Source organism: Dromiciops gliroides, chromosome 4, assembly GCF_019393635.1.
Source record: "Dromiciops gliroides isolate mDroGli1 chromosome 4, mDroGli1.pri, whole genome shotgun sequence".
Lineage (NCBI taxonomy): Eukaryota > Metazoa > Chordata > Mammalia > Microbiotheria > Microbiotheriidae > Dromiciops > Dromiciops gliroides.
The window spans coordinates 334657410-334672994 of NC_057864.1; the positions used below are offsets into that span (position 1 = coordinate 334657410).

The 15585-nt window shown below is 37.3% G+C and overlaps 1 protein-coding gene across 1 annotated transcript in view; it reads right to left on the reverse strand.

Annotated features, from left to right (window-relative positions):
* The window catches only part of LOC122725324 (prolyl endopeptidase), a 140417-nt gene that overhangs the window by 13244 nt on the left and 111588 nt on the right, over positions 1-15585 (reverse strand). Inside the window, exons 11-13 of the mRNA XM_043962379.1 lie at positions 10899-11035; positions 5778-5872; positions 1029-1160 (exon numbers count right to left, since the gene is read on the reverse strand). Coding sequence (XP_043818314.1) covers positions 1029-1160; positions 5778-5872; positions 10899-11035 — 364 coding nt within the window. The remainder of the gene's footprint in view (positions 1-1028; positions 1161-5777; positions 5873-10898; positions 11036-15585) is intronic.

Consider the following 15585-nt stretch of genomic DNA (forward strand, 5'->3'; position numbering starts at 1 on the left):
CATTGTACAAATTATGTAACTGAGGCCAGGGGGATTACATCACTTAACCAACTGGAGAGATTGCCCTGGGTGACATGACAAGTATTTGTTAGAGGCATCACTTGAAGCCAGGTCTTCCTGGCTCCCAGGTTAGCTACTTCTCAAATAGTAGATTATTCATGGCAAATTGTGGCAATCACCCAGGATAAAAGCTAATTACTCTTACCTTTATTACAGTATATTTGCCTTGTGTCATTTGTATTTTTATATATTTTAATGATCTAAACATAGGTCACACTTGAACAATAGCACCTCTAAAATAAGAAAACTTTCCTTATGTTAGTATCAAGGAGAGCATTTTAAACAATGATGCATATTTAAGACCGAAGTGTGGAAATGGGAACATTTGGAATAGAGAGAGAATAGAAGGCTCGTGGCTCTGCCACCAAAACAGCTGTGTGACCTTAGGCTTTACCTTTCTGGGCCTCTGACTCCTCATCTTAAAAAAGGAGGGGGAGGTGGAGGACAATGTAATTTCTATGTTCTCTTTCAGCTTTAACATTTTAGGATTCATTCTGTGTAAATCTTTCTGTAAAAATCAAGTGAGTTTCTATAGCAAAGCCTCTGTTTCCAACTAATAAGAGCTATATTATCTCTAAGGTACCTTTTCAGCTCTTGTGTTTTAAGATTTTCAGCATACACTGAAAAGCAACACCAATTAAATGTCATATTCAAATTTTATACATGCTATTTTTAGGAAAGGCAGTGTGGTATAGTTTAATGAATACTGGACTAGCTTTTCTTTGTATCTCCAGTGCCCTGAATAATGCCTGGCACATAGTAGGTACTAAATAAATGCATATAAATTGATTTATTCCAATAAATAAGATCTAAAATACTGTAAATAGTTTTGAATTGTATGCCATCTTAGATTACATATTTCTGCTCTCCACTGACTAGGATAATTTGAAGAGTACCCTCGGATGAGATTCTCTGAAAACTCTTAGTAATTAAAAAGCAAGTACAATGAATAGAAATAGAAATCTTACCCACTAAAAGTCCTCCATTTGAGCCTCCATTAATAGTCAATCTCCTTGGTGTAGTGTAACCTTCCTTTATAAGATATTCAGCAGCGCATTGAAAGTCATCAAAACAGTTTTGCTTTTTGCCCAGGATACCACCTACAATACACCAAAAGCAGGGGAGGAAGGGGAGGTATTGAGAGTTCATTCCATTAAACTCTTAATATCATATAGTCAAAAGAAACTTACAAAAAAGTAGAAAAAATTTCAGCTCAAGGAAATTATGAGATAATTTGGTACCCTGAACCCCCAATGCTTTCTTGAGTGAATCTTAAATAATAAAACACTTCCATTATGGAACAAGTGGGACACAATTTTCACAAACAGACTTATAGGACAGATTCTGTTACACAGATCTTTGATGGTCCCACCCAAGAATTAATAGCATGTGAAAATTTATAGAAAACCCTTTCAATGTGTAATATTTTCCTCATTCATTATAATTTAAAAGACCAACATTACATTTCCTTTGAAAAAGAAAATTTCCATATAGTCAGTAGAACAGAAAAAGACTGGACATAAAATTGTGTATTTCTATCATTTATAGCTTGCTTTCCTTTTAAAATATATCGTTAATTCAGCATGTAACTTTCAAAACTGTCCTACTTGTCTGTGACACCTTCTGGCCTTTTTTTCTGTTCTCTTCTGTGCATTTAAAAAAAGCTTCAATGCTAGATGCTTTCTTTTTTTTTTGGTGGGGGTGGGGGGAGCATCCTGCCTTCCCCTTTTGTGCCTTCCTCAATTGAAAAAAAAACAACAAACAAACCAAAACCCCCAAACCTAAGAAATATACAATCAAAACAAATATACAATCTGAAAACATGTCTAATTCTGCACCCTTGAGTCTCCTCACTCCACTCTGATGGGTTGCATGAATGCTTCATTGGTCCTCTGGAATTGTGGTTAGTCATTGCATTATAGCTCTAAAGTTTTTCACAGTTATTTGTCTTTACAACAAGCATTACATTTAGAAAAATGTTAAATGAACAATAAAACATATGACTGAAGATTTTATCACATTCAACTAGACTCAACCATATAGTACAGAAAGAAAGAAAACTGTACCAAAAGAAATAGTAAACCAGTTCTAGTCCTTACTCTGCCCCTAAGCTGTGTGATCTTGGATAAGTAATTTCACTTCTCCAGGATTCAATTTTCTCCTATGTGTCAAATGAAGGATTTGTACTAGATAATTTTAAAAGTCAATTAGCCTCTATTTCCTCTTCTGTAAAAAGAAGGGGCTGTTCTAGGTGACCTCTGGGGTCCCGGGTTCTAGTTTACTTGTCTATTACTTCCCTCCATGTACTCTGTGATCCAGTCAGATTGGCCCACCCACCCACTTTTCCATATATGATTCTCCATCTCCCATCTCTGGGACTTTGCATTATTTGTTCACTGTGCCTGAAATGCACCATCTCTTAGAATTCCTAGTTTTTGTTAAAATTAAGCTCTAGTGCCACTTTCTATGTGAACTCAGCCTGACTTAGTTGCTAGTATCATCCTCAAAACTAACTTAATTCCATTGTTTATGTATTATGCATATATTCACATATGTATATCTTATCTCTCTCAAAATATATGAGGGAAGGGATTATTTCACTTTTGTCTTTGTATATCCTTTGTATCCCCAGGACTTAAGAAATGTTTGCTTGATTGATAAATCCATGATTCTATGATACCTTTCAGGTCAAATAGTTTCTAATTCATATGCACGATTACAATCTGTGGCAGAAAACAAGCAAAATAAAGGCATTGCCAGTATTTTTCCCCTTATTTTGTAGATGAGGAAACTGAGGTTCTGAAAGGTTGTGACTTGCCTATGATCACACAGCTACTATGAAGCAGGATTCTAACTCAAGCTGCCTGGCTCCAACCCCGGTAATCTACCTACTATCAGGATGCCTCTCAGAAGGAGAGGGACAAATGGGAACATGCAGTTTCTCAAAGAGAAACATTACCACTTCTGAGAAGCTAAACTCATATGACAAAACAAAAATTCAAGCACAAAGTTCAGAAATCTTGGATTTCCTGAGTTCTAATTTAGTAAAATAACCATGATTTGTGAATGGTGTAGTTTGTCCATGATCCCTCCTTCTCAAGTAAGATCAAGGGACTTTGTGATTCATTTAATAACTTGCCTAAGTTTTGGAGCTCTGCTCATTATCTATGCAAAAGGGGTGTTGTGGATGAAAACATTTGTGATTTATATTACATACGAATGAGTCATTCTTGTTATTAGCTTCCATACCCTCTTTCTTTAGGGGTCTGGAATGATGTGCATAAAAATTTCAGACATCCTCTTATCCAAAAGCCATTTGCCATTCTATACCCTTCAAAAATCTCTATAGAAATTTTACTAGCCATATCCAACTCTAATCACTTTTTTTTTTTGGTAGGGCAATGAGGCTTAAGTGACTTGCCCAGGGTCACACAGCTAGTAAATGTCAAATGTCTGGGGATGGATTTGAATTCCTCCTGAATCCAAGGCCACTGCTCTATCCACTGCGCCACCTAGCTGCCCCCCAATCATTTCTTTATGTTGTTCTTTCAGTATGACATATAATACTGAAGCTGTATTTCTACCAGTATATTTTACTTAAACACTTATTTATAAAATGTCAAGCTTAGTTCATTTGTAAATTAAGTCACATATTCACACCAACCTCTGTGAATAGGAGGCTCCTATGCTCATATTTCTCCACTATCACTTTTGTAGTTCTGGACTAGTTAGCATCCTCCATTTCTGTTTCAGTGTGCCCCAGGCTTTTTGGACCCCCCAAATGGGAAAGGGAGTGGTGTCTTTGAGGTGGGGGTAGAGGAAGAATAATGAGTTTGATATGAGGCTTGCTGAATTTGGGGTGGTGGAAGAATATTAGAATATTTAAGCGAAGATGTACTGGAAGCTGTTTTATATAGAGAGATGGATACACTTGAGCCAAAAACACAATTTTCAACATCACTGAAAAGTTTAACTTTTTGGGTCCCTGGGAAGAAAAGCCAACTAGCTCACATAAAAGTTTACATCACTGGAAATGTATAAAGAGGGCTGATAATATGCCTCTTCCGAGATTTGGGGCTTTTTCATTTTCAAGCCATTTCCCTTAAGTGTAAGACCAGAAGAAATAAAAATGAAAAGGAGAAAAGTTTACTTCATTACTCTGGATACTGTTCTGGGCAAAGGTCAAAATTCACAGGCACATCCTCAAAGGACCATTAAAGTTGCTTATGAAATGAACAAAAAGTGATACATATCTAAGATGAACCACTTATGCAGAAATTTGATTAATGATGAAGTAATAGAACTAAAGCCCCCCGCCCCATGAAAATAAATGTTATTAAAATCTCAATAAGAAACCACTGGAGAAATGAATCAGCTATGTTTACTTAGCTTTAAGATATATCACTTGGAGTATAAAAGTAAGCATTTTTAAGTGACCATTACAATTTTAAACTCAATCATCAGCCAACTTCCAGACCAAAAAAAAAAAAAAAAATCTGCTTCAGATTTATCAGAACACAGATAGGATTATTTTACAGTGAACAGCAACAACTGGACCATTTCTAACCCTAGCAATACATCTCACTTTGGTCTAAGAAAAGTTTTAAAAGCCAAATTCTAGCTTACTAGTCCACTTTAAGTTTGAGTCTGGAGAGGGGAGAGTGGAGAAGATGGTGGTAGAAAAGAACAAGTCTTTTGTTTAAGTGTGGGGATGGAGTTTTACCAACAAGTCATGGTCATGGGAAATATATTACTCTTGGATTATGGTGTTCAAAGTGATTGAAATTGGGCAAAATCTCTATGCTTTGGGGGATGTATCCCCAAGTCTGATACCTATGAGCTGCTTTTGCCTGTCTCAAAGTTGTTCACATTCCCACTTATGTTCTCTCTCTTATTACTGGGTTTGATTTGAAGGGGAAAATCGAGGCACTTGCCTTAAAAGGATAAAGATGAGCGAATGGACATTCTGACCTGCTTGGCTGGCTTACACATAGTTCTAGCTTTATAAAATAGCTGAAAGAGACTAACCCAGGCCTTCACAGTTAGGATGATTTGGGATTAAAAAGTACATTCCAAAAAAGGCTAATACCAAAAGTTTTGAGTTAAGGAGAAAAATTGTTCATCTTGAAACTGTTAGCCACAGGATGACTCTAAAAGATGAGGATAATACTGAGGGGAGGAAAAAAAATCTAGTTTCTCATTCAAAAGTTTATATTAAATAAAATCTACAAAGGGTCATCTCATACATGGCTTAAAAATAACTTTTATTGTTATCCTTTGTTTTTGCATCATCTCCATTTGCTTATCTTCCCCTTCTCAAGAACCATTCCTTATAATAAAGAATAAAAGAGGAAAACAGTTCAGCAAAATTAAACCAGATATCAAAAAAGTCTGACATATGCATTGTTGCATACCCACTGGAACCCACCTCTACAAAGAATACCTCCACATATTTCAAAAAACGACAATGAAAACAATTTTAGTTAGTTTTTGGAGAAATAGCTCTGAAACCTAGCTACTGTATAATCCAATTATACAAGAACATATGTGGACAAGATAGCTAAATATAAAGGGGCAGGTGCTGATAAGAGATGTGTACATTTTCTTCATCAAATAAGTAGGGTTAGGCTGAGGGTTGGGTAGGAGTAGAAAAAGTAAAAAATCACCATGTCATTCTTGATCAGAACACCACTGTTTTGGCAGGGGAAGCTCCTTACCTTTGTGCCAGGTCTCTCCATATTCACCCCCTCCTCTAATGTTAGCTATTGCTAGCACACCACCCATGTGCCTCACAAAAATAAGCCTGGACACACTGTGAAACAAAGGAAAAGAACAATTATCTTTAGTTATTTTTCTAGCTGCTGGTATGATTTTTTTTTTCCCTTTCAAAAATATAAACTGCACCTAAACAACTGAAAAATACTTTGCTGCATGTGGTATCATTTAAATGTGGAGCTCAGATCAGACTATATAATTTTTCCTGAGTGATGTCTGGCTATAAAGTACTGCCACAAATTTCCATTTGAGTATCTAGTGCTTCTCGTTTCTCTTTAGTTGCAAATGTATCACTATGCAGAACAGTAAATAAACACTTCACAAAGTAGAAAGTGTGAATATGATAAAGGAACTACTGGATCAAAGTGAATATATTTCTGTACAAATATTTGGGTTGTGTCAAGATAGTAGTACATGGTAGATGAGGAGATTTAGCAGATACTCAGGAGCCCACCTGGAGACTGATTTAAACTGATGGAAGTGGATAAGGCAACTGGCTGCTGACTGGCTTACTTCCAGTTAGCTAGATTATAAGCACATCTGGCTGGTACTTAAGAGGGTATTGTTTTCAGAAGCTAAAAACTTTGAACTTTACATCAAGACCACATTTGGGTCCAGTGAACCAATGAATTTGAATGATGTTAGCCAATCAGCTTGAAGAACCTCCCATTTCTGGGAGGGGAACATGAAGGAGGGAGTGGGCGCTGGTGAGAGAGTTCTTCTTCTTTTGGTGTGAGACATTGGCTTGGTGGCAGATGACTTCAGAAGTGGGAGGTTTAGGAAGGCGAGGATTTCCAGGCTATAAGAAATCTGTTCTCAATCTTTCTCTTTCTTTTACTATCTTTCAATAAACCCTTAAAAAACCTAAACTCGTTTATCAGTGATTTTAGTCAGTTCCCCCCCCCCCCCAAATGGGCGGGGGACAGATTAGAACCCACATTTAGAATTTTAAATTACATAGGGTGTATTAAATAATGCTGGAAGTTAAAGCCTTAGCAAAGATTTTCTTAGAATTCAGACCAAGGTCATTACTATCATATTACTATCATCACATAATGTTATATACCTTGCCCCTAATATACTTTGTTTTTGTTTGTTTGTTTTTTTCAGGGCAATAGGGGTTAAGTGACTTGCCCAAGGTCACAGCTAGTACATGTCAAGTGTGTGAAGCCAGATTTGACCTCAGGTTTTCCTGAATCCAGGGCCAGTGCTTTATCCACTGTGCCACCTAGCTGCCCCTATACTTTGTTACTTTAAAGAAGTTATGAAATATTTATTGAGCATATATTTTTAAAAGAGGCATTGTAGAGAGTTAAAGAAACATGGTGTTCGTCCTTTTAAGGTTACAACTCCAGTCCCACATTTCCAACTACTGGCTGAACATCTTTCTTTACTTACGGGTCTCCTCTCCCAAAACTTTATGCTAATAGGACATTACTCTCCATTCAAAAAGTAGTCCCCAAATACCTATTATATAAAGTGAGACCCTTTACTTCACCTCCAATTCAATACCTTATATAATCTAGCACACAGCTAATCTTAGTCCTTTTCATATATACAATATTCCACCCAAAATGGACTTTTGTATCATCTCTATTAAAAAAAAAAGGCAATGGCTTCCCTTTACCTATTGGCTGAAGTCCAAACTTCTTATCTTGGCATTTAAGGAGGCTCCACATAGTTTAGCTGGGATGATAGTTATGTACATACATTTTATCAACCTCTACTGGATGATTTAAATTCTACAAGGGCAGGAATTGTATTGTTTTTTAATTGTTAAAATCAAAATCCTATTCATAGAGTTAAGACCTTAAAAATAACATTCAGTATCTTGCTGGGATTAACTTTAATAAGATTAATAAGAGTCCTATAAATGGGGAAAGTCAGAAGACAAAAGGAAAAAGAACTCATTCTCCCATTGGTTTCTCTTAATCTACTATAAGGACTCCAAATTCTTCAATTCTTGGCATCTCTGATTCTATTCCTTGATAATGCCAAAGGCTTCTTGTATATGTCCTGCCCTGAAAGCTAACAATAAGCCCCATAAGAGCAGGGAGTGTGTCTGCCTATCGCAACAAGTAACATAATAGTAGGCATTCAATAAAAAGTTGTGAATGTTAGTGGTAGTTCACAAATTACTTGAATTTGGCTTTGCGGTTTAAGTTGGAATGGTTAGTCTAATCTAAATTCATAATGTTGTAGTCATAGAGTTCACAAAATACCATTCATAGAGGGGAACATATATTGAAAAGGTGTTGAAGAGAGTTCAAATAATACTCTATAATGTGGTCAAAGGCCAGTACTTGATGGTGGGAAAGCCTGGGGACTAAACTCTATGTTTTAAGAGGGAAGAAAAGAAAGGAAATTACTTTTAAAGAAGCTGAATTCCAAATAATTGAGTGTAAAAGTCTTTTATTTAAAAACAAAAAACCAAGCCACCTGTTTAAGGCACATATTCTGTTTTTTACAAGGAAGAGGAAATTAAAGTTTGCAAAGAAAAAGGATATATAATTGACTCTTACATGAAATGACTCAAACCTGGATAATGTGAATTTTTAAAAGAAATGGTGGAAAATATTCACAGAAATAATGGGAGAATTGTTGAAAAATAATGAATTCCATGTTATCTGAAAATTTAAGTAGAGAATGGTAATACTCTGCATATAAAATGTACTTAATATTGGATGTGATGATCATAATGGTTTAATAAGAGATTCTTAGTGTTGCTGAAGTATGTAACTATTATGTGAAATATCATTTTCTCTGCAGGGCATCCTGACAGTGAGTGCTGTTACCTAGAACCCAATGATAATCGAAACCCTCTAATATTAGGGAGTTTATGTCCATATTAGGGCTGACCTACAGGGAGGACAAAGCTCTACCCATGATTTGGGCAGTCAGCAAGACAAAGAATGTCAAGGCTGTTTCCCAAGTTAAGTTAAATGATTTCTAAAGTCCCTTCCAGCTCTAAATGCAAAAGAAACTCCTGGAGCAAAAAAATTAGGAATATTTGAATAAAGCAAATAATTCTCCTCACTGACAGGCTCTGACTTTCTGTTGTTGCCTATAAATATTTTTTTGGGAAAGATGGAAGGTTTCAGTAAATATAAATAAATCTTATACAAACAGGAAATCCTGGTGTTTTTTAAAGGCCCCTAAATTGTGAGTTATGGAACCAGATTCACTTTAGGAATGCAAATGTTGTATGTGTATCTATGTGTGTGCGCATGCATGTATATGTGTGTATGCATGTGTGCATAAACATACACAAAAATACATACACATGTCCACACATATATGTGTGTGCACAAAATGTACACATACAAATGCATAACAGTACAGATAATGCACTTACACACCTATACATGCAAGTACGTAAGTACAAAATAAATGAGAAAAAATTTGAAAAGCAAGGTAGAAGATGTGTTTTATGTTGGCAGTGTTCATCCAACTAATTCAGTCAGCAATTATCTACTGAGCACCTATGTCTAAAAAATTGGGTTAGGTGGTAGAAGCACATATAAGAACACCTTCAGTGTAAGAACATATGCTGGGAGATTGGTTATTTTCAGGCTAAGGAAATGTATCTATCTGTGTAGTATCTCAAATGGTCATAAGAAGGTGTCTACCAGGGGGCAGCTAGGTAGTGCAGTGGATAAAGCACCGGCCCTGGATTCAGGAGGACCTGAGTTCAAATCCAACCTCAGATACATGACACTTACTAGCTGTGTGACCCTGGCAAATCACTTAACCTTCACTGCCCCATTAAAAAAAAAAAAAGGTGTCTACCAGAACATACTCTAATCCAGGGGTTCTTAACCTGGGGTCTGGGAACTTGTTTTAAAAATATTTTGATAATTATCTTTGAATAAAATTGGTTTCCTTTGTTATCCTACATGTTTTATCGATGTCATTTAACAGCATTATTCTGAGAAGGGGGTCCGTTCACTTCATCAGCTAAAGGGGTCGATGATACAAAAAAGATGGTGAAGCCTTGGACTAGTCATAAGGTACTCAATGCTCACAGCATATGAAGCCAAACGCTGTCCATCACAACAATGGCAAAACCTAATGCTAAGAACTTCTCTTCCGAAATCATAAAAACATTTGCAGTTCTGCCCATTTTAAAGTTATCAGAAAAAAACCTTTTCTCAAGGTCTCCTGAAATATCATGACTAAATGAACAAGAGTAAAGCAACAGAGTATTTTTCATTTTCTGAATCCAACAAATGGGAATATGATAAAGATATTCCTTTCTTAAATAAGCTGTGAGGTGAAGATGTGAAATGGATAGAAATAAGACAAGGTACACCCTTGCTTATATTCCCTGCAAGGAACAGACACTTTAGTAAATGTGCATTAAGGCAGTTCTTAACATTGACTGTAAAGTCTATGATTCAAATAAGAAGCTAATCATGCTGTCGACAATCTGTGTTATGACTCCCCCTCTCCATCATGCGCATAAGTAGTACAATGAAAAGAGCACTGGATGGAATCATGGGACCTGGGTTCAAATACAGACTTTGTTTCTTAGATATTCCATCTTTCTGAGCCCTACATTTCTATTTATAAAGAAAAGGGGATGAAATAGCTGACCTCTGAGGTCCCTTTCCGTTGAGTCTATGTTCTTGTGATGCAAATCATGTTAGAACAAATGAAGAGAAGAGAAATAAGAATTCTATAATATTCAGCTTTCAATTTCCTATAGAAAAAATCCTAAGACTGTCGTTAAAAGTATTTCCACTGCTCTTTACATTTCAAAAACTAAACAGACTGTTCATAAAACAAAGCAAAACACTAGAAAATTTATACTCACTGATAAGGACACTTCTAAGTCAAAAGAAACTGCTTAATTTATATCAGGGAAAGGAAACGATTATCTAACATGATTATTAAATTCACAGATGAAACTTAGGATGTCTGAATAAAATGACCTTGAGGAGTCCCCAAGTGAAAAGACCTTTTACTTATCTTTAAAGGTAACCAAGTCTAATGGTCTTACTATGGGGATCTATAAATCAGGGGATATGAGAATTCTGGTCTCCAAGGGTCTCCACATTTACCTGTAGCTTGGTGTTATAGATATATTGAAGCCCCCATAGCCATACAAGAAAGCAGGATGAGAGCCATCTAATTTAATTCCTTTCTTATGCACAATGAACATTGGGATCTTCGTGCCATCTCTGCTGGGGTAGAACACCTAGGACAAGAGAGAGGATAAGTTTAGATTCATTATGATACTTTATACGTAGGTATTCCTGTGCTCTTCAAGCGGAAAGTCTAAAAAGAAATTGTACGGATGACCCAATTTTTTCTATAGCTGAGAAAGCTAGATGGAAAAGTGGATAGAGTATGGGCCTTGGAGTCAGAAAGATTTGAATTCGAATCTTGCACATCAGACACTTGACAGATGTGGCTCTTAAGGCAAGTCACTTAGCCTCTGCCTCCTTCAGTTTCCTCATCTATAAAATGAAGATAATAACAACACCAATCTCCTGGACGGCTGTGAGGATAAAAGGTGATAATAATTGTAGAGTCCTTTGTAAACCTTAAAGTGTATATAAATGCTAGCTTATTGCTGTCACTATTATTGTTATTAGAATCCTTTTTTTGCCACTACCTAGCAATGTCACTACAAATAATTTTACTTCTCTAGTCTTCAGTTTCCTCATCTATAAAATGAAGGAGTTGAGCCTGTTGATCTCAGGTCAGTAAAGCTGTGTTGTTATTGTTGGCTAGGATCTGAATCTTGATATTCTAACTCCAAATACAGTTCTTTCCCTCCTTACCATGTTATTATCTTCATTAATTTGGAAGTTACTAGGAACTATCATTTCCAAGAAGGAGCAATAGGATGCTCTTTTGTTAGGCCTACATGCTTCCAACAAGGACAATTGGAGCACCTAGGGCTGTCTTGAATCTGGGTGGTATTTCCCTCAATAGAACTAAGTCTATTTCTGAGTCAAATTCTCAGGTTCCTCAAAGACTCAATGGAGAAAGGTAATAGAGAGGAAGAAGTATTAAATGCAAGTAAGGGAATGAGAGGAATGAAAACACTGAACGTATTCTTCATAGTTGTAAGATGATGTATAAGCCTGCTCTATGGGGAGACAATTTCTCCATTCATCATTCCAACTCCACTCTGTCCCAGGATAACCTTGCCACCTCAGAATGCTCCCTTGCTAGGATCTCAGCAGCATGATGGAATAAAAAGAGCAAAAGACCTGTCTGACCCTGGGCAAGCCATTTAACTGCTTTGGCTCTTAGTTCCCTCATTTTTAAAATCAAAGGGTTTGACTAGATGACTTCCAAATTCCCTCTCACCACCCAATATTCAGAAAATGAGGCTCAGAAAGGTCACATAGCCAGTAAATACCAGAGGCAGAAGTTGAAGCTAGTTTCCCTTCACTCCAAAATCAGTATTCTTACAAGTTTGGACCTATCCTCAAGCTTTCAGAGGATATTGTCTGAGGATAACTTGAAAATTACAATAAAAGACAGGAACAGTTCAGAGGAATTAAACAATAACCCACATGCCCATAGCTCTTTAAGGTTTGCCAAGTGCTGGGATTCATATTTCCTCGTTTAATTCTCTCACCTGCACTGTGTTTTGGTGCTATTCTCATCTCCATTTTACATATTGAGAAACTGAGGCTCAGAGAGGATGCCTGTAGGTCACAGATTTATAGGTGGAAGGGGCCTTAAAGGACATCTAACTTAGTCTAACCTTCCTCCATACCCTCTCCCCAAATTACAGATAAGTAAATCGAGACCTAGAGAGGTTAAATGACTTAAAGAGGATCATACAGGTAGAAGGTATAGGTATAAGTGGCCTAACTGGAATTTGAATCCAGGTTTGTGATGCTTTAAGTTTTTTCTACTATACCATACTGTTTCTAATCTTAAAAAATGATGGTCAGTGGTTGTGGGCACCTAAATTGTGAGTTATGGAATCAGACAGGTATCCCTCTGCCTACCCTTCTGTATCCAATTCGGCTATTTAAAGATTTCACCATACCAAAACTACTGTGGGGAATTGTCAAGAAGTGGAAATAATTAGTTTAGAAAGGACCAAGTATTGAATGCTTAGAGAGAGGAAGGTCATGGCTGAAAAAAGCTGCTGCTAAAAACCTTAAATCTTTTTCTTTTTAGCTAGTAGAAACAACTGCATCAAATTCTGTCTGTCTTCGGAAAGAAATGTTTGATGCTGCACGTGTCACATTAAACAAACTGATGTATAAAAATAAGCAAATTGAAAGCAGTTTTGGAATCAAAGGTAGCCTACCCTAGAATTTTTTTTTTAAATGAGAAAGGGGACAGAGCTTTATTTAAAGGGAACTTTTAAATTCATTTTTTGAAAGAACTAAGAGAGTGTGGCATTTAAAATTATATGTGATCACCTTATTTCTGTCCCAAGTTTGGGGAAAATTAGCTAGGATTTCTAATATACTGCTACTTATAAATTAGAAGCGTTAGCACCAGTTTTGGGGCAGTAAACATTTATAAAAGCATACCAAATCTTAGTAAAGAGAGAACACTTGGCTCAGAAAATTAAGAAGGCTATCTAGCCCAGAGGAGATATAAGAACTCAGCCTGGCCTCCTTCCTTCTCCAAGTCCCCCACCATGAGCCCATCTGAGAGTGAGAGTGTGTCTGAATGTGGAAGTTTCCTCCAGGTCCAGAGGAGAGGCGGCCCTTCCACACTGCTCAAAGCTAATTGGCTAGCATCATTCAACTCTATTGCTTTACTGGACTTGAGGATGGTCCATGAGCAGAACGTGCTGAGGTCAGAGTTCAGAGAACGCTTCCTCTGAGGGACAGGCTTTCAGGTAGGTGTGGTTTTAATTAAGTTAACTTTAAGTGAGTTAATCAGCAAAGTCAATCCAATCAATCTTAATATTATCCTCTCCAGGAGGGGCGGGGCCCTCTGGGTGTTCCCAAACCCATTATTTTCCCACAAATCCCCCTGTGCTTCTAAGAAACATGGTTTCCTTAAATGAAGCAATAATATTACAGATACTTATAAAGGATTCTATGATGACTAACAATGTAAAGGGGAATGAAAAGAGAGAAGAGAATTTGAGTGACACATTGCCAAAAATACAAGCTGAAAGGTGACTTCCCTTTCTGAGCCAAGTGTTCTCTCTTTACTAATATTTGGTATGCTTTAATAAATACTTAATGCCCAAAACTGGTGCTAAAGCTTCTAATTTATAAGTAACAAATATATTAGAAACCCCAGATAATTTTCCCTTAACTTGGGACAGAAATAAGGCGACCACATATAATTTTAAACACTACAAGTGACTGTGTGGGTGGGTAGCAGGAAATGTGCAGCAAGAGAAAACACATTCAAGTGATTGGCTAGGACTAATGGGCTAAAATATAGAGGCTTCAGTTCAGTAGAGGAAGAACAGAGAGAGCTAAAGGGTTGAAGGATGCTTAATAATCACCTCTAGAAAGTAGACTAGTAAAGAATCTCACATGATTCTATTTTGAATCACCTGAACAAAATCAGAACAAAAAATAGAAAGTGTTTCACATGAATCTGCCCAGATTACAAAATTTAGAGTACCAGACCATAATTTAACAGAGACCATCAAATCCAACTTTCTCATTTTTGAAAGTGGGTCTTCTTACCTCACCCAAGCTAGAAGTGCAACGAGCCCCTTGGGGAATGATCCCAATGCTGATGGGCAAAAAATACCTTAACCTGCTCTGTTAAGCTTCCTTTGGCTGGTTCATACCTCCTCAGAAGGCCTAGTAGCCTTCCAGTCCTAGGGAAAGCCACTGGGGCTAGACTTACTAGTGTTTCCATCTAACTGGCTTTAGCCTCCCAGTAGCTCCAAATTCCTGAAATCAAGAGATCCCTTAGACTCAGACTCCCTAGCAGCAGAAACTACAAGCATGGGCCACCACGCCCAGGCCCCTTTGTTTCACAGATAAGGGACCTGAGGCTCAGAGATTAGGTGACCTGGCCATAGTTATAAAGCCAGTAAATGTCATAGGAAGTATTGGAACACAGGTACCACTGACTCCAAGAACAGAATTTTAACTATAGGACTTTCCACTTTAAATACAATCTTCTTTCCATCATGCAGTGATCTATGGGGCAGGCTGTGGCAACTGGTTTATTGCTCTATTATCCAGAAAGTTTTAGGCTCCTCTGTTGTCACTGTTCACTAAATAAAACTCAGCCCTTGAACACTGGTAGCCATGAAGTAACTGACTAGAAGCTTTGGGTAAGGCTGTTTTCTTGATCCCAGTCTCTCGCCAGTGCTGACTGACTCTGCCTCTCCATCACATTGCAAGACTCCTCTTCACCGTGTCTACAATTTTACTGCCCCCAGACCAATTCCTAGGTAGGACCAAAAGAGACAGAATATAGAGATGAGGATAGAAATGAGCATCAAATACCAAAATGAGAACAACTGCCTTAACCAATTAGGATATTTTGGAGCTTTGTATTTATGTGCCTAAGCATGAAACTGTTAAGGGTTAAAATTCTAGCTAAACTGTCTAAAATATTCCTATCTATTAAAGGGAGAGCACATTTCTAGCTCCGCTCTCCACCAGAGTCCAGAGGAAAGAGCCTGAGAGCGAGCGCCAGTCTCTTCCTTCCTCCTCCCACTAGCTCGCGTCACTTCCTGACTCCTGGTCTTGCCCTCAAAGACCTTCCCTTCATGGGCAGAACTCTTCTACAGTAAGTATCCAGCAGGTGGCGTTATTCCAATCGTTACAAAACCAAGTA